This window comes from Diuraphis noxia, unplaced genomic scaffold, assembly GCF_037042655.1.
Source record: "Diuraphis noxia isolate RWA-SAM2 unplaced genomic scaffold, SU_Dnox_SAM2 contig0003, whole genome shotgun sequence".
In the NCBI taxonomy this organism is placed as follows: Eukaryota; Metazoa; Arthropoda; class Insecta; order Hemiptera; family Aphididae; genus Diuraphis; species Diuraphis noxia.
Window position 1 is genome coordinate 37,944,967 of NW_028301713.1, and position 21,797 is coordinate 37,966,763.

General features: G+C 24.0%; 1 protein-coding gene across 10 annotated transcripts in view; it reads right to left on the reverse strand.

The window, feature by feature from the left end:
- Window positions 1-21,797, reverse strand: part of LOC107168075 (uncharacterized) — a 64,820-nt gene that overhangs the window by 22,018 nt on the left and 21,005 nt on the right. The window contains exons 12-54 of one of the 10 annotated variants that reach the window (XM_089222567.1): window positions 19,050-19,166; window positions 18,839-18,934; window positions 18,624-18,719; window positions 18,409-18,504; window positions 18,199-18,294; window positions 17,985-18,080; window positions 17,775-17,870; window positions 17,562-17,657; window positions 17,344-17,442; window positions 16,660-16,776; window positions 16,337-16,456; window positions 16,157-16,270; window positions 15,462-15,566; window positions 12,981-13,109; window positions 12,418-12,507; window positions 9,950-10,039; window positions 9,740-9,826; window positions 9,429-9,545; window positions 8,961-9,062; window positions 6,799-6,936; window positions 6,629-6,712; window positions 6,082-6,171; window positions 5,896-6,015; window positions 5,536-5,667; window positions 5,380-5,469; window positions 4,864-4,977; window positions 4,586-4,720; window positions 4,435-4,527; window positions 4,252-4,368; window positions 3,959-4,102; window positions 3,810-3,899; window positions 3,623-3,739; window positions 3,297-3,407; window positions 3,160-3,237; window positions 2,812-2,931; window positions 2,081-2,215; window positions 1,939-2,025; window positions 1,755-1,871; window positions 1,397-1,507; window positions 1,253-1,336; window positions 1,067-1,186; window positions 445-570; window positions 270-383 (exon numbers count right to left, since the gene is read on the reverse strand). In XM_089222567.1, coding sequence (XP_089078693.1) covers window positions 270-383; window positions 445-570; window positions 1,067-1,186; window positions 1,253-1,336; window positions 1,397-1,507; window positions 1,755-1,871; window positions 1,939-2,025; window positions 2,081-2,215; window positions 2,812-2,931; window positions 3,160-3,237; window positions 3,297-3,407; window positions 3,623-3,739; window positions 3,810-3,899; window positions 3,959-4,102; window positions 4,252-4,368; window positions 4,435-4,527; window positions 4,586-4,720; window positions 4,864-4,977; window positions 5,380-5,469; window positions 5,536-5,667; window positions 5,896-6,015; window positions 6,082-6,171; window positions 6,629-6,712; window positions 6,799-6,936; window positions 8,961-9,062; window positions 9,429-9,545; window positions 9,740-9,826; window positions 9,950-10,039; window positions 12,418-12,507; window positions 12,981-13,109; window positions 15,462-15,566; window positions 16,157-16,270; window positions 16,337-16,456; window positions 16,660-16,776; window positions 17,344-17,442; window positions 17,562-17,657; window positions 17,775-17,870; window positions 17,985-18,080; window positions 18,199-18,294; window positions 18,409-18,504; window positions 18,624-18,719; window positions 18,839-18,934; window positions 19,050-19,166 — 4,626 coding nt within the window. Of the gene's footprint in view, window positions 1-269; window positions 384-444; window positions 571-1,066; window positions 1,187-1,252; window positions 1,337-1,396; window positions 1,508-1,754; window positions 1,872-1,938; window positions 2,026-2,080; window positions 2,216-2,811; window positions 2,932-3,159; window positions 3,241-3,296; window positions 3,408-3,622; window positions 3,740-3,809; window positions 3,900-3,958; window positions 4,103-4,251; window positions 4,369-4,434; window positions 4,528-4,585; window positions 4,721-4,863; window positions 4,978-5,379; window positions 5,470-5,535; window positions 5,668-5,895; window positions 6,016-6,081; window positions 6,172-6,628; window positions 6,719-6,798; window positions 6,937-8,960; window positions 9,063-9,428; window positions 9,546-9,739; window positions 9,827-9,949; window positions 10,040-12,417; window positions 12,508-12,980; window positions 13,110-15,461; window positions 15,567-16,156; window positions 16,271-16,336; window positions 16,457-16,659; window positions 16,777-17,343; window positions 17,443-17,561; window positions 17,658-17,774; window positions 17,871-17,984; window positions 18,081-18,198; window positions 18,295-18,408; window positions 18,505-18,623; window positions 18,720-18,838; window positions 18,935-19,049; window positions 19,167-21,797 lie in introns of all 10 variants that reach the window. The other 9 variants (XM_089222563.1, XM_089222561.1, XM_089222562.1 and 6 more) reach the window with 9 other exon arrangements.

Here is a 21,797-nt window from a genome sequence, read left to right on the forward strand (position 1 = left end):
TATTGCAGGGGTGACCAGCATGAATCACAAGTCAGATGGATAATATAGTACAATGATATCAAGAGCCAAAATATTTATAAATACATTTTATAACTTCTATTGTTTTATCATATTTTATCGTAAATAAGTAAATATTAGTATATTTTTTAATAACACGCAAGCCACATACGATTATGACGTAGCTGTAAGTCCGCCACCCCTGGTATATTGTATTAATTTGATTTTTTTATTTGAATGTATGTAAAGAAATAATTTAAATTAGAACTCACTTGGTTGATAGTTATTAATCACTTTATCATCTTTGTCAGGGAGAATATCTACCACATGCGATTTCTTTTTAATATCACCTTTAAGCTCTCTTACTTCTTTGACACAATTAACTCCTAAAATCATTAAAGATGAATAAAGGTGAAGTAATTTTAGAATGACTAAATTTAACCCTACCATCAGTAACTTTATTTGTACTGTTATTAATTTTCTTCTTATTGATTAAGACAGTTGTTTCTATTGTTGAAGTAGTAGTATCAGAAAGATTACTATTATTCAAAGTAAGACTATTGGAAGTTAAATCTGAAACAAAAAAAATCTTTTAAAACAATAATAACTTTATTATTATTTCCATCTTTATATGCATAAATATATTTTAATTAATATTAAATAAAATTTCTATATAATACAGTGAAACAGTGTGATTAAACAATAATGTTTTATAACATAATTTTCATTAAACTGTACTATATTTAAATATCATCGAAGAAATAAAAAACCTTTACCAATCCAAAATGAAATAAAGTAATAACAAATATGATAAAAACTTAACAATATTAAAGTTATTAATTTAATTTTATTAAATTCCAAAATTACATAATAATAATAATAATAATTCTAATTGAACAATACATCTAATAATAACATATAAATAAAGTCAGTAAACTTTACAAATTTGAAATGAAATCATATAAATTTAAATTCACAATCAATTTGGAACAAAGTTAAATAATGCCAAGTATTGAATATAATAAAATGTGGTCATTAATTAAATACAATTATTTCAAATTTAAATCACCTAGTAGAGAGTCACCAACTAAATTAACTTCGCTGTCACTATTTAAATCTACATCACTTGATTTTTTCTTTGTATATTTTTTAAACACTTTTGACTTGTGTTTGTGATCAACTCCACGACCTAAAGGTAGTATAGTTCATTAATTTAATTTTAAAAAAATAATTAACATTAATAAATTGTTCTTACGCTCAATTGCTTCACTTCTTCTGACAAACATAACCATATTATTTGACTCGGTTGTTGTTTTTCCTCTCCAAAAATTATCTCCTACTTAAAGAACATAATTTATTAATATGTGTAATAAAGTCATTAATAATATATCAAAAGTACCATCAGAAATAACATTTTTATGTTCCTCAGTTCTTTTTCCTTTAGCTGTTGAGTGAGCTGAGATTGATGAACTGCAAGCTTCAGATTGATTACTTTCGTTAGATATTACATCTGAAATAAAAATTATTTTACAGTTAAATTGACAATATTTGTAATACTGCAATAATATGAAAATTAAATAAAAAACATTATTATTAAACTAAACAAATTTTATAAATTTACATCAATTTAAAAATTAAGATTAAAATTTCTAACAACCATATCAGATATTACATTCCCAACTAAAACATAATCTTGACAAGATAAGTTGTTATTTTATCTTATGTTATATAATTGGGTTGAAAAAAATGTTACTCGCCTAGCTGATTGTCAGCATGAAAATAATCATTATTATCAATTTGTAACAAATCTTTAGACTTGCTTTTTAGAAGTTTTTCATGAACTTTTAATTTTTTTAAACAATTAACAGGTAGCACTATAAATTATATCAAAAGTTAGTATTAATAATAATTTTATTATCATTAGCAATAAAAAATCATTACACTTGGTTGATTCATTGATTCCATTAAGTTTAATCTTATCATTGGGCTCTGTAGTTGATGTTGATGCTTTTGATCTTGAAAAATGTTCTGAAAGTCACAAAAATTAGTTTATATCTAACTATTATCAATAAAATAACAATACCATCAGATGTTCCACTTTCACAATATTGAGTTTTCTTTTTTTTATTTATGGCATTCGTTATTGATGAACTTGAAGAACTATAATCTTCAATTTGATGACTTTGATTCATAATAAGACTATAATTAGATTTTTCATCTGAAATTATAAAATTATTACAACATAAAATAAAAAATTATTGAAACTGAATTAATTTAAAATGAGGGATGTGTCGATTACAATTGTTGTAGGATCAGTAATTTCAATTGTACATTGGAATCAAAATAATTGGTAGCTTCTATTATCAGAACCAGTATTTTATAAATTATATTTATTTTAATTCATTCAATTATTTCAACTATGTATACTTAAGTTATTTTGACTCCCAATTATTACTTTCTGTTCTCGATTCTAAACGGTTTTGTTCTGAAGGTGGTTATTACAGATTCGAAAATTATTGATTCCAATTCAAAATAATTATTGATACTATGAAAAGAATTGGAATTGATGACTAAAATTTGATTTGGAATTAATTATTCTAAAATTTTGGATAAATTAAATTTTATCAGATTTTTTTTTTGAAATTTACTATTAAGTTTCATATACTCCCCATTATATTTACTCTATATCTGAACTCTTTCAATTCTTTGAAATGTTTAAAGTAAAAGCAAGATTAAAAAAACAAAAAAACAAAATAATAATGATTAAAGTTTTTATTTAATTTTACTATAGCAATAAAAATAATAATAATTCACCTTTGAATTGGTAGTTATCTTCAAAATTATCTTTTTCATCATTTAAAACTGCATCTCTAGACTTGCTGTTTAGAAGTTTTTGATACAAATTTATTTGTTTTAAATAATTAACTCCTAGACCTAAATAAAGTTATATTATAATAAATTAGTATAAAAACAATAATATCATAGTCAGGTAGTTCTAAAAATATATAATATATAATAGTGAGGGGAAGAGTAGTCCTTTAAATTCCAGACTAGATTTTTAAATGACAAATTTTGAAATTTTGAACAAATCTAAATACCCAAATAATAGCAACAATGTTCTTTTATGGAACATAATATTACAAACTTTAAAATAATCCTTACCTTCAGTTGATTTTCTTTCTTTGTCATAATTAATCTTTTTGTCTGACTCGGAAGTTAATGTTTTTCCTCTCCGACCTTCTTCTTAAAAAAACATAATTTATTAATATGTATGATAATCACTAATAAATCAACATTACCATCAGAAACATATTTTTTATGGTTTTTAGTTTTCTTTTTTTTAGTTGTCACATTTGTTAAGATTGACGAACTGCAAACTTCAGATTGATTACTTTCATTTGATACTATATCTGAAACAGAAATAAATAGAAAATGTTCAAAACTGATCAATTCAATTTTAAAATAAAAAACATACATAATCACTAAAGGAATAACTTTAATAAGTTATCCTTAAAGTAAAGTTAATATAAAATTTAAATTAAGATTAAATGATCACAAAAATTAAAACCAAATGATAGTTTTAAATTTAATTGTATTAAATTGAGAAAAGAAAACTGTTACTTACCTTGTTGATAGTTAGTTACAATGTTATCTTTATTAATGGTAATAAAATCATCTCTAGAGTTTCTTTTAAGACATTTTTTATAAGCTTTAGATTTTTTTAAATAATTCACTGGTATACCTATAAATTATATCATGTATTAATAAAATAATCAATATTATCATCATCATCATCAATAAAAGATCCATACTCTCAGCTGATTTACCATCTTCATTGTATATTATCTTATTGTTAGACACTGATGATGTTGATGCTTTTAGTCTCCTAAAATCATCTTCTCCTAAAATCATCATTAATTAGTTTATACCTAATAGTGATCTACACAAAAATAAACTCTACCATCAGAAGTTCCACTTTCACAATGATTAGCTTTATTTTTTTTATTTGTAACATTTTTTAATGTAGATGAACTTGAGGAACTACAAGCTTCGATTTGATTGCTTTGATTTGTAATACAACTTTCATTAGATCTATCATCTGAAACTTAAAAAAAGCCATTGTTACTAAAATATTACACTTTTTAAATATAATCTTCAGGAAATGAAGACTAATAAATTCAATACAAAAATTAAATAACAAAAAATTGTTTTATTTAATAATTATTAAATTGGAAAGAAAAATATTTTACTCACCTTCTTGGTAGTCATTTTCAAAACGATCTTTATTATTCATTTTTAATGAATCTTTGGATTTGCTTTTTAGAAGTTTCTCTTGAGCTTTTATTTTTTTCAAATAATTAACCGATAGAGCTATAAATTTATAAATAAATTAGAAGTAACAAAAATTTAAAGATCGCATTAATTAATAAACATTACATTCAGTTGATTTATTGTTTCCATCATGTAAAATCTTATCATTTGACTTTATTGTTGATGAAGATGCTTTTGGTCTCCAAAAATTATCTTCTCCTAAAATCATAATTAATTAGCTTATATAACATAAGATATAATCAATTAACACCACTACCATCAGTAATTTCTGATTTATTTTCTTTAATTTTCTTTTTTTTATTTGTCACTTTAGTTGATGTTGATGACCTTGAAATACCACAAACTTCAGATCGATGGTTTTCGTTTACAGGAGAGGTATCAGTTGCAATATCTGAAATAAAAATATTTAACAAAATAAAATAAATAATAGTAAGCAGTAACTGAATATTAAAAATTAATGTAATACAAGACATATTATTTAACTAAGCAAGTTTTATGTAATAATATCGGAAAAAACTAAGAAAGGTTACTTACCTTGATTATAGCCTGTATCAAAATAATTATATTTATCAGCATTAATTTTCAATTCCTTGGACTTGCTTTTAGTATATTTTTCATATAATTGTGATTTTTTTAATTTATCAACTACTAAAACAATACATTTTTATACTTTAAATCAATGTAATAACCACAGATTATATTAAACCAGACAATGATGCACTTCTTATTTAAGCCAAATAATTTTCAAAAATGTAAACAAATCAAAGCCTATCCCAAATCATTATCACCACTTATAGTAAAAACCGTTTTTATGAAAAATTGTTGATTATTAACTATGCATCAAAGATACTTAAAGAACTTACGACAAATTTCTAACCATTGTCATATTATTAACAGTAACATTTTTAAATATAGTAATGTACAATACAATTCTTCATGTGTGATCCTATGATATTGATAAAGATAAATGAGCAGAAGTGCACCAGTGTTATAAAATCTGTGGTAAAACTTTTCATTACCCTGAACATAAACAAAAAAAAAAAATATTACCCTTAGTAGCTTTGTTTTTGTTATAAATATTTTGAATATTTAGGTGGGTTATTGGTGTTGTTGGATATTCTTTTATTTTATGAATATGACCTTTTAAAAATGTATACATACATAAATAAATATAAATATAATAGTAAAAAAATAAATAACTAGTACCATCAGAATTTTCACTTTTACGATCATTAAATTTATTTTTTTCATTAGGCACATATGTTGACGAGCTTGAAGAACAGCCAGTTTCGTAATCATCAATTTGGTTTAAATCAAAGCTATTGTTAGAAGTAAGATCTAAAACAAAATATTATATGATCGTTTTAAATTTAACTAGATAATTTTTTTGTAGAGTAATAATAGGAATTATGTAAATTAGGTATTACTAAAATTAAATTATTACTTTAAAATTCATTGCAAAAAAAAAAAAAAAAATGCATATACTGAAATGATAGCAGATAAATTAAAAATTAAAGCCCATTTATTTAATTAGATAAAATAGTAAAATTTAAAAAGATAAGACACCTTTTGCATTGTTTGTAACAACCATATCATTATCATCAGAATTTATACATAGATCCTTAGATTTGCTTTTAAGAAGTTTTGTATATAGGTTTGTTTTTTTTATGTAACTAACTGCTAGACCTATAAATTATATAATAAAATAGTATAAAACCAGTATTATAGTCACTATCAATAAATAATATTTACCCTTGGTTGGTTTGTATTTTTCATAAATATTCTTATTTTTTGACTCATTTGTTGATTTTGAAACTTTAACTTTTCGAACATTGTCTTCTCCTATTAAACATTATTAATTTATATGAAATAATTATTGTTTAGCCCTAACATCAGTATTTATTTTTTATGATCTTTAACTTTCTTATTTTTAATTGATAAAACTACTGGTTTAATTGTTAGACATAAAGAACTAGAAGTTTCAGTATCATTCTTTGGTTTGAACTAAAACTATTCTGTAGATATAAGTTATAGAATAAAATGTATGACTATAAAATCATAAAATATACAAAAAATATAATTTATGGTTTTAAATAGTATCAGAAGGATTAATATTCAAATTTTAGAAATCAAATCTCATTTATTTCATTTTATTTTATTTATTAGAATCCATATAGTACATACTCTTACAAGCTTTTTAGCAGTTTTCCAAGAGTTCTAAATGTTTAAGTAATTATCACCTACACATATCAATTAGTATATAATCAGTATTATATTCATGATCAATAAATATTCTTACCCTTGGTTGGTTTGTATTTTTTATAAATATTCTTATTTTTTGACTTAGTTGTTGATGTTGATGCTTTTACTCTCCAAACATGATCTATTCCTTCACAATATTATAATGAAAAAATAACAATAAATACATAATATATATTAATTATATGCTATAATATATATATACTCTACCATCAGTATTTTTATTTTTATGATGTTTTCTTTTTCTTTTTTTGATCATCACATTTGCTGACATTGATGAACTTGAAGAATTCCCAGTATCAAGATCATTACTTTTGTTTAAAATACAACTATCATTTGATATGAAATCTGTAACAAAATATTTTAACACTATAAGCATTATATTTAGTTCTTCTGTGAAAAAAAAATCACTTAAAAAAAAGCCTTTAAACTATGTTGATTCTGATATAGTGGGACATGATATTTTAGAGAATAATAACATATTATCTTTACCACATATCTTAAGTAAAATGATTGAAGAACAAAGGTGTGAGGCCTAAATAGAGAACAAAATGTGTTTAGAATACATCATAGATCAAGAAAAAATTGACATTAATATACATGTCTGATATAATTAAAAAAAAGTTATTTATTCTAAATTTTGAATATTTTATTAATTAAATTGTATGGGAAATGATTATTATTTAAAAAGAATTATAGTGGATGAATGTGAACTTATGGAATTATTCCACAAAACTAAAGATCAATCTGCTAACAGCTTATAAACATGAAGTTAGAAGTTATCAAATATCAACTAGAATAAAAATTCATCTAATAAATCTTGTAAGAATTTTTCTGTTGAACATCAAAATAACCTAAAAATATCTTTATTAAATGAAAAAAAAGTAAAATCAATGTTGCTTATGGTAAAAAGTATGAAGAGGAAGATTTAGTAATATTCAAAACATTTTTGTGCTAACATTTAATAATGTGGTATGGTATTCATGCTCTAAAACCATTGTTTTGTGTCAGGCCAAACAATATTAAAATGGAACAAAATCAAAAAACAAAAGTTTTAAAAATAAAATGCCCTATTCATTCAAGTCTAAACTAATAATTGATCATAAAAATAAAATTTGTAATGTTCCATAATAAAAATACGAAAATAATCAAATAATTCATAAGCCAATTCAATAATATTTTACTCAGTGTCAGATATTAATATGTACTGTACAGGATTACAACAATGTAAATTATTTGTTTACAATAAAATTGAACCTATTGACATGTTTGGAAAATTTTAATGATATCACATTTTTATTACACAGCACATGTGGTTGCTCAATGCTACAATATATCATTAACAATATTTCGTCGTTGACACGAAAAAACCTCCAATGTGCTTAAACCTAATTTTTCAGGAGACAAAAAACGTACAGTTAGTAACAAATAGGAAGATTTTTAGAGATATTTTAAGATATTTTTCATAATTTCTACGATTGAGAAAGCACATTGAAGTTTTTATCAAAATAACTGCCTATTTGTTTCGGAATCCAGGGATACCAATGTCTCAAAATCGCAAATTTGGCACATTGGAGGTTTTAACGTGTCAACACCGATTTATAAAATCTATGAAATAAAAATGGTCAGGTAAATTTTGAATCTTAGATGTAGGAACTAAAACAAAAAGAAAACTTCAATAATGACATATTATAATAATAATAGAACTTATAATTTACAATTTATCAATCAGGTAGCACTATGTAAACATGCCAGGTAGGTACCTATTCTAACCATAGGCGGCACTTGGTAGAAACTTATGTGGGTGCAAACGTTTATGGTAATAACATTCACAAATCCATAGGGAAGTTGCCCCACAGTACCCCCTAATATATAACTATTGCTACAACAAATGTAGTTGAAAAGATTTCTTTATTAATAACTATTAATTGGGTCTCTGTATTTCAAATATGTAAAAATATTATTAAAAAATAACTTTTTATTTTGTAAATATATAATTATATTATTATTATTATTTTAACATTTAATCACGGACTAAGATTTTATTCCATACAATTAATTGAGTAATCAGATATAAAATATTGAAATGATCCATAGTGATTTTTTATTATCAAAACTACATTATTTCAGTATAATTGTTAACAATAAAATAATTAAAATATTTTTTACTGTTGTGATTGTCTGTGTGTGGGTGCAAAATTATACTTTTGCCACCCCCCCCCACCTCCAGAAAAATTGTAGTGTGTGCAACTGCACCCTCATGCCCCCCCTCCCTAGATGCCGCCTATGATTCTAACATTAAACATAATGATATTATTTCCTATACAAAATCTGTGTCTATATACATGTAAATATATAGAATAATACCTTACCTGTATTAGCTTTATCATCATAATAATTTATTTTCTCTGTACTGATTGACATTGTTCTTGATGAGGATAATGATGAATTACAATTTTTATCAAACGTTAGATCTGAAATATAAGCAATTTATTATACCAGTAAATTTATAGTATAATCTTACCAAAAATAAAAATTAATAAAGTAAGGTTTATAAAATCACAAATTTATTTTTAAAGGAAATAAACCCATAAACAATTATAATATTTTTATTTTGAATTACAATGATAAGAAAATTTGTAAAAAAAATTATACAGATATGCAATAAATAGAATAATATGCATTTCAATCAAAATAATATACCTACAGAATACAATTTTTAATTTTAATCGATACATCATAATATAACCAATTAATTTTGAATTTGTTGATGTCAAAATTTCTAAATCCTGAACCCTGTTGATTAAAATTAAAACTAATAGATAATTAATTAATCTCACTGGCAGTAGTTTCATTTGTTTGATTATTTTCAAAAGTAGTTAGAGTAGTTGATGATAATCTTTCAAATTTAGAAAAATCATTTTTTTCTAAAGTAGGTTTATCATTGGACACATGACCTAAAAATTATAAATAAAAAAACATGATTTTAGTTTTATTATTGTCATACCTTTTTTTAGTTATACTATTTATGCATAAAAGTTATAATGAGAATGAAATACAAAAAAAAAAAAAAAAAAATGTAAAAGATGAATTTATTTAATCTTCTTAATTTAAATTTAATTTTGTTAAAATTTATAAGAATATCACTTACGTGATTGTTTTGTATGATCAAGACTATCTTCAGAAGTAAAAATAACTTCTATTTCGATCAAATTTTCCAGTTTTACTTCATTAATTTCTATAACCATAAAGTAGAATATTATAAACAGTGTTAAGCTAAGAACTATTAAAATAAATTTTAAAAAATCAATGTAAGCATTCATATTTGTTATATAATATGTCATAATATAATTCGGATTACCATCTAAATTATCTGTAGTATTTGATAAAGTTCTTCTAGAAAAAATGAAAGCTACTTTATTAGATTGATTACTGTCAATATTTTCATTATCTAGAAATTATATAAATAAACAAATAAGATATCTATGTAAAAAATGTTGTACATATATTTCTGGTTTGAGTATGAATTACTAATAACTTATTAGTTATTTAGTTATTAGTTATTAGTAATAAGAAACCTTATTTAAAAATGTATTCTTTACCTAAAAAAATCAAAAATTTCATACATTTTTAATAAAAAAATAGTATACGAATTTTGAAGAAGTTGAACATTAAATGCTTCTAAATAAAATCAGATATCTTTCTTTAATATTTTTCTATTATTAAAATTACTTATGAATAACATTGTATCCAGTTCTGTTTTTTTGTGAAAATAAGTTTTTTATTTATTTATTCTTTTTCAGACACTTAAGAAAACTACAGGGAATTACCAATCTTGACCTCACAAAAATATCATCTTGTTTCAATATCCAAAAAGAACCGATATTAAAGTTGAAAGAAAAATAAAAGTAAAATAAAACACACATAAGTCTAAAATCAATATGTTTATCTTTTCACTCAATATAAAGCAATACAATTATTTAAGAAAATGTATTTTAAAGTTAAGAAATCTAAATATTTACAATGTATGATTATGATAGTGTTTTTATTACAAAAACAGGATAATGTAGTTAAATAAAAATTATTTTTAAGTCTAAGCTATTCATTTATAACAGACATGTAATTATATGCAAAATAACATGAACAAAATATGTTGGATTATACATGGATGGAAGCACCGTAAAGTCACTATTTCACTGCAACACGATACTTCGATCATTGGATATCAACCGATAATATTTACATTAAAAAAGAGGAAAAGAGTCGCTCTGCTGTACAGTAGATTACAAGTGGATTACTGTAATGGATGGAATTAAATTTGAATCCAATAATATTACATCATTGTATATGAAAAACGATTCTAATTGGAGACGATATATCTAACTAGGATATATTATAGATTATTATTAGTTGTTTAAATATTTGACTTTTCGGTGGATATTTTTTATAAAGGTAGAAAAAACTGATTGTGAGTAAAAATTCCTGACCTAACCTTAATTTATAGTTTGTTTATCCCAATTATTTTTTTACCTTTGACCCCCCCCCCCCCCACCCAAAGCATCAACTAGATTCACTTTCTAATCTAACAAAGTCCTGAAGTCGAAAATCAAAGCATTTTTACACCGTGAATTTGGCCCACCCATTTTTATTTTGCTTGCTGCTCATAAACGGCTAACTCGCAAATTCTAAAAGTGAACTCGCAAATTCTCGCAAATAACTCGCAAAATATTAGTGAAGATTTTAAGTCGCTACTCCAAAGTGGGTGGGCCAACTTCACGTACGTCATTTTTACAGCCCAAAAACGTGATGACGGATATAAAAAAAAATTGTCATTGTAAAATCAATACTCCTTGCTCTACTCAGCACCTAAAATTAAAATTAAATCTCAAATTTTAGTGTTTCAAAATATTTTATTTACTTCAAAGTTTTGAATAGACAATGTTTAAAATAAACAATAAATCCTTTGAAAAAATTATAAATACTGTTAATGAACAATGTGATTGTCATATCTACTCATACACTGGTAGTTGATTTCAACATATACTTTTAATATATTGAATAAGACAATTAAATTAATGTATAGTATATATAATTACTATGTTATAAACATGGCTCGTGAGTTCTTGCCCTAAAATATGCCCAGATAAGTACGCATTTATGCACTTAAAATAGGAAAATATGCATTTATATGCACTTAAAAAAATCATAAACATTTCTTTAAATAAAATGAATAATAATTCATCCATAAACCCTTCCATTTTTTCATAATTATATTTTATTTTTTTATGTCAAAATTAAAATTAAAAAAATTTTAAACGATCACATTTTTTTTCAATGTTGATTCTTTCATATTATTTCCATAAAAAAATTCATATTGATATAATAATATATGAATATCAAAATCCTGTATAATATGCCCGATAAAATATAAATATGCATTTATATGTCAAATAGGTAAAAAACCTCTAAATATGCAAAAACATGCAAAATAAAACTTCACTTATTTGACTGTGGTACATTGAAATGGATTTCTATGTCATCTAGCATTAAATACAACTTACCAAGATTGATATGCATATGTATGAACTTACGAGCCATGGTTATAAACAATATATGATTGATAATCAAAAAAAGAACAATATGCGTCCAGAATGTGAGGATCTTGACAATGAGAGGTTAAAGTTCCTACCATTTAAAAGCTAGATTATTTTTCAGTTATTATTTTTTGAATTATTACATAATTCTGAGAAAAAACTACTTTTTATTTTCAAAATTCCAACATAAATTTTAAAAGTAATGGATTGCACCAAATTGAATATTCACACTTACCTCCATTATCAACAACAAAATTACCCTCAAGATTGATGGAAGGTTCATTCAAAATAATTTCCTGTTTTATAGAAGCATTTAAGTTGTGTACTATATATAAAACAGATAAAATTACGTAAATTATGTAAATGAAAATGTTTTTAGTTTTGTCGTAGTTAGTTAATTTTTTTTTAATATGGTATTCATTATGGTATAGGTAATTTAACAAGAAGATTTTGAAGCTTCAAAAATTGAATCAACCTACCATATTACTAGTAAAACTGTATTTATCATAGAAAATCCTAAGAAATAGAGGATCTGATGATGATATATGTCAACCTTCTACCACAATCATTTTTAATATGTTATGATTTATAGTTGATCATAAATTGATTACATATTTTATAGTGACATACCAGTATTTAATACAAGGTAGACTTAAAACATACTATACAAAAAAAAAAGTTACCACACCAGTATGTTTTTGTTTAAGTCACTGACATAAAAAAAACCATTTATGAAAGATATTTATTTGGAAGTACCGATTTCCACAAATAATATTTAATGTTAGTGATGCTACTTACCATTTTCAGTATTTCTTTGACTAAAATTTAAACTCTTCTGGTTGCCTGTTGACAAATCTTTGAAATTAACTTTTGTGATGTGATCTGGATTTTTATTAATACTTTCAAAACAAGAATTAATAAGACAACCTAAAAAATAAAAAGGCGGGTAAGTCGTGGATGTCCCTCTACTGTACAGTAGGTTACATGTGGGTTACTGTAATGGATGGAATTAAATTTGAATCCAATGATATTATATCATTGTATACGAAAAACAATTCTGAGCGAAGACAGTTTATCTGTCTAGGATATATTATAGATTATTCAAAATTTTCAAATCTTAGATTTAAAAAGAAAATTTTTTATGAATTTCTAGTTTAAAATAATTTGCGAATTTTCGTGATTTTTACATATGTTGTCAAAATTCAAACTTTCAATGCTTGTAAATAAAAATTGTGACTATATTTTTATTTTATTTTTCAATTTCTATTGTAAAAATATGGTAGGAGCTATGTATTAAATTTTCAAATCTTAGATATAAAAGGAACATTTTTTATGAATTTCTAGCATAAAATAATTTATGCATTTTTGTGATTTTTACGTATGCTGTCAAAATTCAAACTTTTAATGATTGTAAATAAAAATTGTGACTATGAATTTATTTTATTTTTCAACTGCTATTGTTAAAATATGTTAGAAGACTTGTATTAAATTTTAAAGCTTTTCTACCGAACAAATAAATTTTTATCGGTATTTATTGAAAAAAAAACTAAAAAAGTTGAGCAATTAAAATGTCAGTAAACAGCTAAAAACAAATCTAAATATTTTGAAAATTTTATCAAATATATAAAATGCCTATATAAACATTCAGTGAAAATTTCAAGTAACTGTGGTCATTTGTTTTAGACTTTAAAAGTTACACAAAAATAAGAAAATACAATGTTGTAAAAATTTAAATTTCAAATGCTTATAAAAATTTAATTTGAAATTCCGGTGGACTTTTTATTTGTGATAAAGATTGAAAAACTTTTAAGGAATCTTGTATTAAATTTTCAAATCTTAGATTTAAAAGAAAATTTTTTATGAATTTCTAGCTTCAAATAATTTGTGAATTTTTGTGATTTTTACGTATTTTGTCAAAATTCAAACTTTTAATGCTTATAAAAAAAAATTGTGACTATGAATTTATTTTATTTTTCAGCTGCTATTGTAACAATATGTTAAGAGCCTTGCATTAAATTTTCAAGCTTTTCTGCCTTACAAATACATTTGTATCGATATTAATTTTAAAAAAAACTAATAATGATCAGAAATTTCAAATGGCTATGAATAGTTCAACTTAAGTCGACAATTTTTAAAAATTGCACGATGGTTAGAATATACTTATATAAACATTCGTTGAAAATTGCATGTATCTATGGTCATTTGTTTTAAAGTTACATCAAAAACCAAAATCGAGTCGAAAAATGAGTGTGCGTAAATTTTCCCGTTTTTCACTTAATTTTTAGTTTGTTTTTCTTGATTATTTAGAAAAGTATTAAGAATTTTTTACTTTTGACCCCCCAAAGTACCAACTAGATTCACTTTCTGATCGAACGAGGTACTGAAGTCAAAAATCGAAGCATTTTTACTGCCCCAAAACGTGATGACAGACACAAAAAAAAAAAAAATAATAAAAACACACATCATGCTAAAATCAATACATTCATCGCTCCGCTCAGAATCTAAAATTCCGACTTCCCCCTCTACCGTGGATATATTTTTCAGTTCAAAGTTAGAAAACACCAAGATGCCATTGAGTGAAATCTTATAATAATTAATTTATCAATTTCAAAAATTAATGAATCAGAGGGTCTAACAGCTAAATTACTAAAGAATAAAATGAATACTATTTAAAAAAAAATTTGGAATGAAGACAATTAAAAAATATATAGAAAAAAAAGTATTGTGGTATTACAAATGAAGACATGATAGAGCTCAATATTTTGCTCAGTGAAACAACAGCCATGAAGTATGCACTGATAATGTCTTATGATGTCAAACACTCTTTTAGAAGTCAGTGTTAAAACCAAATTGCTTTAAAATTTAAAAATTTGAAACACTATATTATAGTTTGTCATTGTTTTAATTTGAATTGATCAAAAATTAATAAGAATTATATTTTAATTGAACTTGTTTACATATTTCTTAATATTTTTTATTTTTTACTAAAAATTTTGGCCATTTTAATTGCATATATATGTGCATATTTTTTATTGTATAAAAATCCTAACCCTAGTAATAACTATTAAGATAGTATCACTTTTCCAGAAAAATCCCTATTCCATTATAATGCGACAAGTAAATTTTTAATTATTAAATAAGATGAGTTTTATTAATTCAAAATTAACCAATATTTATTAAAATATATACATTTGTATTTTATAAAATGAAAAAATGATATAATCAATCAATATATGATATTCCAAACAAAATTATTTATTTCATTTAACAATTACTTACATGGTTTACTAGTTGAAACATTGAATGGGTTAAAAAAATGTTGAAACGTCATTGACATATCTTTCTTGAATTCATCAGCTGTAACATTTTTCAGTTGACTATTATCTACAAAAAATTAATAACAATTGTAAATTATAAAACAATAAAATATCCTATTTATCTAAAGTAAATTGTAACAATATATGGGATATATTCTGTCGTTCTATTAACTTTAAGTCCAACTAAAAAAATTGATTTCATAAAAAAAAAAAAAAAAAAAATGTAATAATTAAATTGAATGTATATTTAACATAATATCAATTTTTATATCTGTACACTTTTATAAGTGTTCTTCTAACAAAAATCGTCCTTACTGACACTTTTCAACCAAAAGTAATCATAATATCCATCATTTTTATTAGGTTTTGAATAATTTAATTTACATGGATAGAATTACTATAATAATATCTCTCAAAATAAAATATACCTCTATGTACCACGGTTTTTAAGAAGTACAATTTTCAATATAATTTAATTAGTAACTATTAATAAGTTATTTGGGGAATTTATTGTCATAAGTTAGGTAAAAATATAAAGACAATAAACCATACTTAAATACTCTTTACAATATAATATATTGAACTTTTTACTCAACATATCATAAAAAATGCTATATAGAAACCAGAAATGTTGAATTTTATTAATTGATCACTTACTTGATTTATTACCAACTGCATCATAATTTGAATCAATAAGATGTAGTTGATTGTCAAACATTGATTTTTCTTTAGAATTGGAAGTTGTAACCTCTTCAAAATAATCAGTTTCTACTTAGTACAAGATATTTGAAAGTTAATTTCTAATACAGTAGAATATATTTTTTAATGTAATTTTACCAAAGCATGTATTGTTTTCAGCAGTATCAGTTTCATGTAAGGACCCGTCTGATATAATAAAATTTGAATTATATTTTAGCATACTTTCCATTTCATTTGAGTGGTTATTTAATTCATAACCTATTTGATAAATAAAAATAAATTTCAAATATTAAACTGAATGGAATAAAATCAAATTCAGAAACATGGAAATAAAAATTTAACTTCATTAATAGCCAAGTGGTAATTATTAAATAAAATATAAATACAAATATAATTATAAATTAAATATATTGATTAAATATACTTCAAAAGAGTTGATGTGTAATATATAGTACACTTACTTGATTTATCAACCACTGAATCAGTGTATGAATTAATTGAATCTTGTTGATCAGCCAATATTAATTGATCCTCGGTTTCAGAAATTATAATTTCTTCTTGGAAATCATCAATTTGTACTAATAATAAATGATGATTTTATATTAGTGAAACATTTTAATATACTAATCAACTAATACAATTAACATTTTTTAATACAACCAAAATTTATTTCAGTGTGGACTTCTTATGTTATCAACCATAGGTGAAATGGCACAACAAACTCTTTAAGGAGTCAATGCCTCCCACCCATAATATTTTCAGAAATTGATAAGTCTATGTATATGTATATGTCTATAAGCTTCACAAGCTTGTGAATGGGAAGGCTCCTTACCCCCAACTAAATATAATTGAGCAAATATTATTAGCTCAATTCTAATTTATAATGGTTTATTTTCTTTAACATTTATAATACATTTTTACCAACAAAGATTCAAATAAAAAAATACAATTTTTAATTAAGCAACTGGATAATAAATCATTCAACATTTGGTAACAATAGGATAAGAAACACAAATAAATTTAAAGAAAAATAACCTTAGTATAATTATTAATGCAAAAATGTAAGCAAGTGATTGTATTAATTTAATTTATAAGTACACCTTTACCCCTCAATATACAATGGTGATTGATTTTATTTTACTTACTTGTTAAGTCATTTTCAATTGAAACACCCATTGGATTGCTAAAATTATAAGACTGAAATGCAACACCTTCATTGGAAGTTGATGCATTTTGAAACTCCACTAGAAAAAAAATAGTTTTAGTTAAGTATTTGTAATATTTATAACATTTTAAAATAAAAAGTATCAAATAATAGCCAATTACAATATTTAGTAATAAATATTATTTAGAACTACTGTACCATTTGAAATGTGGTTTTCATTGTTATCAGACTGAGTTTGTAAACCATCGGACTGTATTTTACAGTCCTTTGAAGTTGTAACATCATCATCGTCCACTAGAAATAAATAATATTTGTTAATTAATTGTCATATTCATAATATTTTAAAATAAAGAGTTTTAAATAATAGCCAATTACAAAATATTTTATAATAAATATGTAAGACTACTGTACCGTTCGAAATGTGTTCCTCACTGTCATCAGACTGATTTTGTAAACTATGGGACTGTATTTTACAGTCCTTTGAAGTTGTAGCATCATCATTGTCAACTAGAAATAAATAGTATTTGTTAAATAATTGTAATATTCATAAATTTTAAAATAAAGAGTTTTAAATAATAGCCAATTACAATATTTTAAAATAAATATGTAAGACTACTGTACCGTTCGAAATGTGTTTTTCACTGTCATCAGACTGATTTTGTAAGCTATCGGACTGTAATTTACAGTCCTTTGAAGTTGTAGCATCATCATTGTCCACTAGAAATAAATAGTATTTGTTAAGTAATTTTAATATTCATAAATTTTAAAATAAAGAGTTTTAAATAATAGCCAATTACAATATTTTATAATAAATATGTAAGACTAGGTACTGTACCATTCGAAATGTGTTCTTCACTGTCATCAGACTGATTTTGTAAACTATGGGACTGTATTTTATAGTCCTTTGAAGTTGTAGCATCATCATCGTCAACTAGAAATAAATAGTATTTGTTAAGTAATTGTAATATTCATAAATTTTAAAATAAAGAGTTTTAAATAATAGCCAATTACAATATTTTAAAATAAATATGTAAGACTACTGTACCGTTCGAAATGTGTTTTTCACTGTCATCAGACTGATTTTGTAAGCTATCGGACTGTAATTTACAGTCCTTTGAAGTTGAAGCATCATCATTGTCCACTAGAAATAAATAGTATTTGTTAAGTAATTTTAATATTCATAATATTTTAAAATAAAGAGTTTTAAATAATAGCCAATTACAATATTTTATAATAAATATGTAAGACTAGGTACTGTACCATTCGAAATGTGTTTTTCACTGTCATCAGACTGATTTTGTAAGCTATCGGACTGTAATTTACAGTCCTTTGAAGTTGAAGCATCATCATTGTCCACTAGAAATAAATAGTATTTGTTAAGTAATTTTAATATTCATAATATTTTAAAATAAAGAGTTTTAAATAATAGCCAATTACAATATTTTATAATAAATATGTAAGACTAGGTACTGTACCATTCGAAATGTGTTCTTCACTGTCATCAGACTGATTTTGTAAACTATGGGACTGTATTTTATAGTCCTTTGAAGTTGTAGCATCATCATCGTCCACTAGAAATAAATAGTGCTTGTTAAGAAATTGTCATATTCATAATATTTTAAAATAAAGATTTTTAAATAATACTCAATATCAATATTTTATAATAAATATATAAAATTACTGTACCATTTGAAATATGTTGCTCATTATCTTCAGATTGTCCTTCAACTACTATTTCATTGAAATATTTGCTCCTTGATTGTTTAAATTCATTTAATATCAAATAATTATAGTCTTCAGCATCTAAAAATATAATGAATATTAATTAAATAAATTATGATGATAACATTCATAACCAATTGGAAAATGGTTTCACCACTCGTCCTTGCAAAACAATGTTTTTTTTAGCATGTTTTAGAAAAAAAAATATTATTACACACAGAACAATGCTCGAGACACAAGAGATCACTTATTGAAATGTAGTATGAGAGAAAATAATATAGTTACTGGTATTGTGTCTAAACATACAATACTCTCATAAAAACCATATCGTTGTTTGTTTTAAAGTACATTTTACTTGTACCTGTACAAAGATACTTTAATTATAACCTTTGACACTGATAGTATTGCTGTATCTATAGTAAACGTTACCGTAATTTGGATAAATAAACACATAACCCAAGGTTGATATGTGTGCTTGTTTCCCCTTTGTCTCACAAATTCACAGATTTTAGATCAACGGAAAACAAAAACCTGATCAGCTTACCCCATTCATTTTTATTATATTATCGAACGCATTCAGGCTTTTACACACTTGAACACTCCAACTCGACATGATGTTATATGTACATATAGGCAATAAGCAAGAACCATGAATACTTGACGAATGTCAACCGGAATTTGGGACACCAATCTGTCAAACTTCTTATTTAACACGACTCATGTCCCTGCTAGTGAATTAAGATGAACAACGACCCCACATTGTATTTGTCAAGGTTTCTATGCGTGGTGTACAATATAAGTTACAAACAAAATGGAAGTTGGAGTTGTGTGGTAATAAGTAACAGCAAAGCACAGACTAACTTCAAAGAAAAAAAATGAATTATAAGTAAAACCATGATTTTACTGTAAAGTTTAATTAGTACCCTAGTTATATTAGTATATAGGCATAATCTCACTATATGATTTTAAGTTACTTATGCAAGTTTGGCAATTTAGTAAACAATGAATCATAATATATTAATATGCCAAACACCTGAATATCTTTAATAAGAAAAGATACAAGTAGTTTTTAGAAAAATGTTGTAATTTTTTTCTTCAAGATACCACTCTATTTAAAAATTTAAATATAATAAATTATTAACTTTTATTTGAAATAGTAAATCTAAAAATTACAAAAAAAATATATTGCAACTGTTATGTTAGGAAATAACGAACGAAAAAAGCAGGTAAGTGGATGTCGCTCAGCTGTACAGTAAGTTACAAATGGTTTACTGTACTGTAATGGATGGTATTAAATTTGAATTCAATTATATATCATCATTCTAATCGAAAAACAATTCTAAGTGGAGACAGTTTGTCGCCCTAAGGATATTTTATACTATATTAAATATATTGTCATTATTTCCAAAAAAAAAATTTGATAACTATAAAATAAATTCCAAATTTGATTTGATTCATTTGGAATTTATTTTATAGTTACCAATATTTCATTATGTACCCAACTCATTCAGTCATTCATAGTATATATAATATTATACTATAAAGTATTAATATAAGTCTTTAACGACATTATGTATTACAGTTAAAACATAAAGTATACTCTAGATCTAGAAATTTCAAGTACTCGCAAATAATATTTCTAAATTACGACAGTTACAATATGACTAAAATTGTTATTCTTGGATATTTAATATGTAACGTTGTCCAAATATGAACTTAAAATAACTTTGAAAAAAAATTGTATTTGTGTAGTTTTAGATTTATTTTGTTGCAAAATTATTACTTACATGACACCTTGTTAAAAATTGACAATCCTTAGAACCTTAGTTATAATAGTTAAATGTTTTATACATTTCTAACAATTCAATGATTTGTAAATTTTCAATTAAATACATTTTATATATATTTGAACTTTAAACTGTCATAAAAAAAAAAATTACATATGTACGAGTATTCTTAATATTTTTCAACTGATATATCATATCCAATTATCGGAAATCTTGTATTAAATTAATTTTCAATCTTTTTTTACCAAACAAATACAATTTCACAAGAAAAACAAACTAAAATAATAAAAATAAAAATTTGAAATATTTTGAATAACTTATCAAGTATAAAAAAGGCCAATATAAGCATCCAGTGAAAATTAAAAATATTAACGGTAATTTGTCTTAGAGTTACACCAATAACCAAAATTGATTATCTCTAAATTCGGCTTTGCGTAGAAATTCCTGTTTTTCCTTAATTTTTTTGTTTATTTTTCCTGCCGCTTTCGAAAAATATTAGGACCAACATAGTACCAACTGGGTTCAATTTCCTATAAGAAAAGCTACTGAAGTTGATAATTGAAGCATTTTTACTGCCCCAAAACTTAATGATAAACACACGAAAAAAATTTTAAAAAACACACATCGTTGTAAAATCAACATATTCATGGCTTTGATCAAATGTTGACGAATATTTACAAGCTCCGTCAAAATATTACATTCAAACATTGGGTATGGTTGATATTGCTGAATAAAGATTAACAAAATTGAGAAAACAAGAGTCAGTTGATGTTATTTTAGAAGAATCAAAAAAATTTTCAGTTAAAAATGAACTTCATGAAGTAGAATTTCTTGAAATTAGACAAAGAATACGGAAAAGAATGAATGATGAGAATATTTCTGATGAAATTACAAATAATCAAGTGAATTAATTTAGAACAAATGT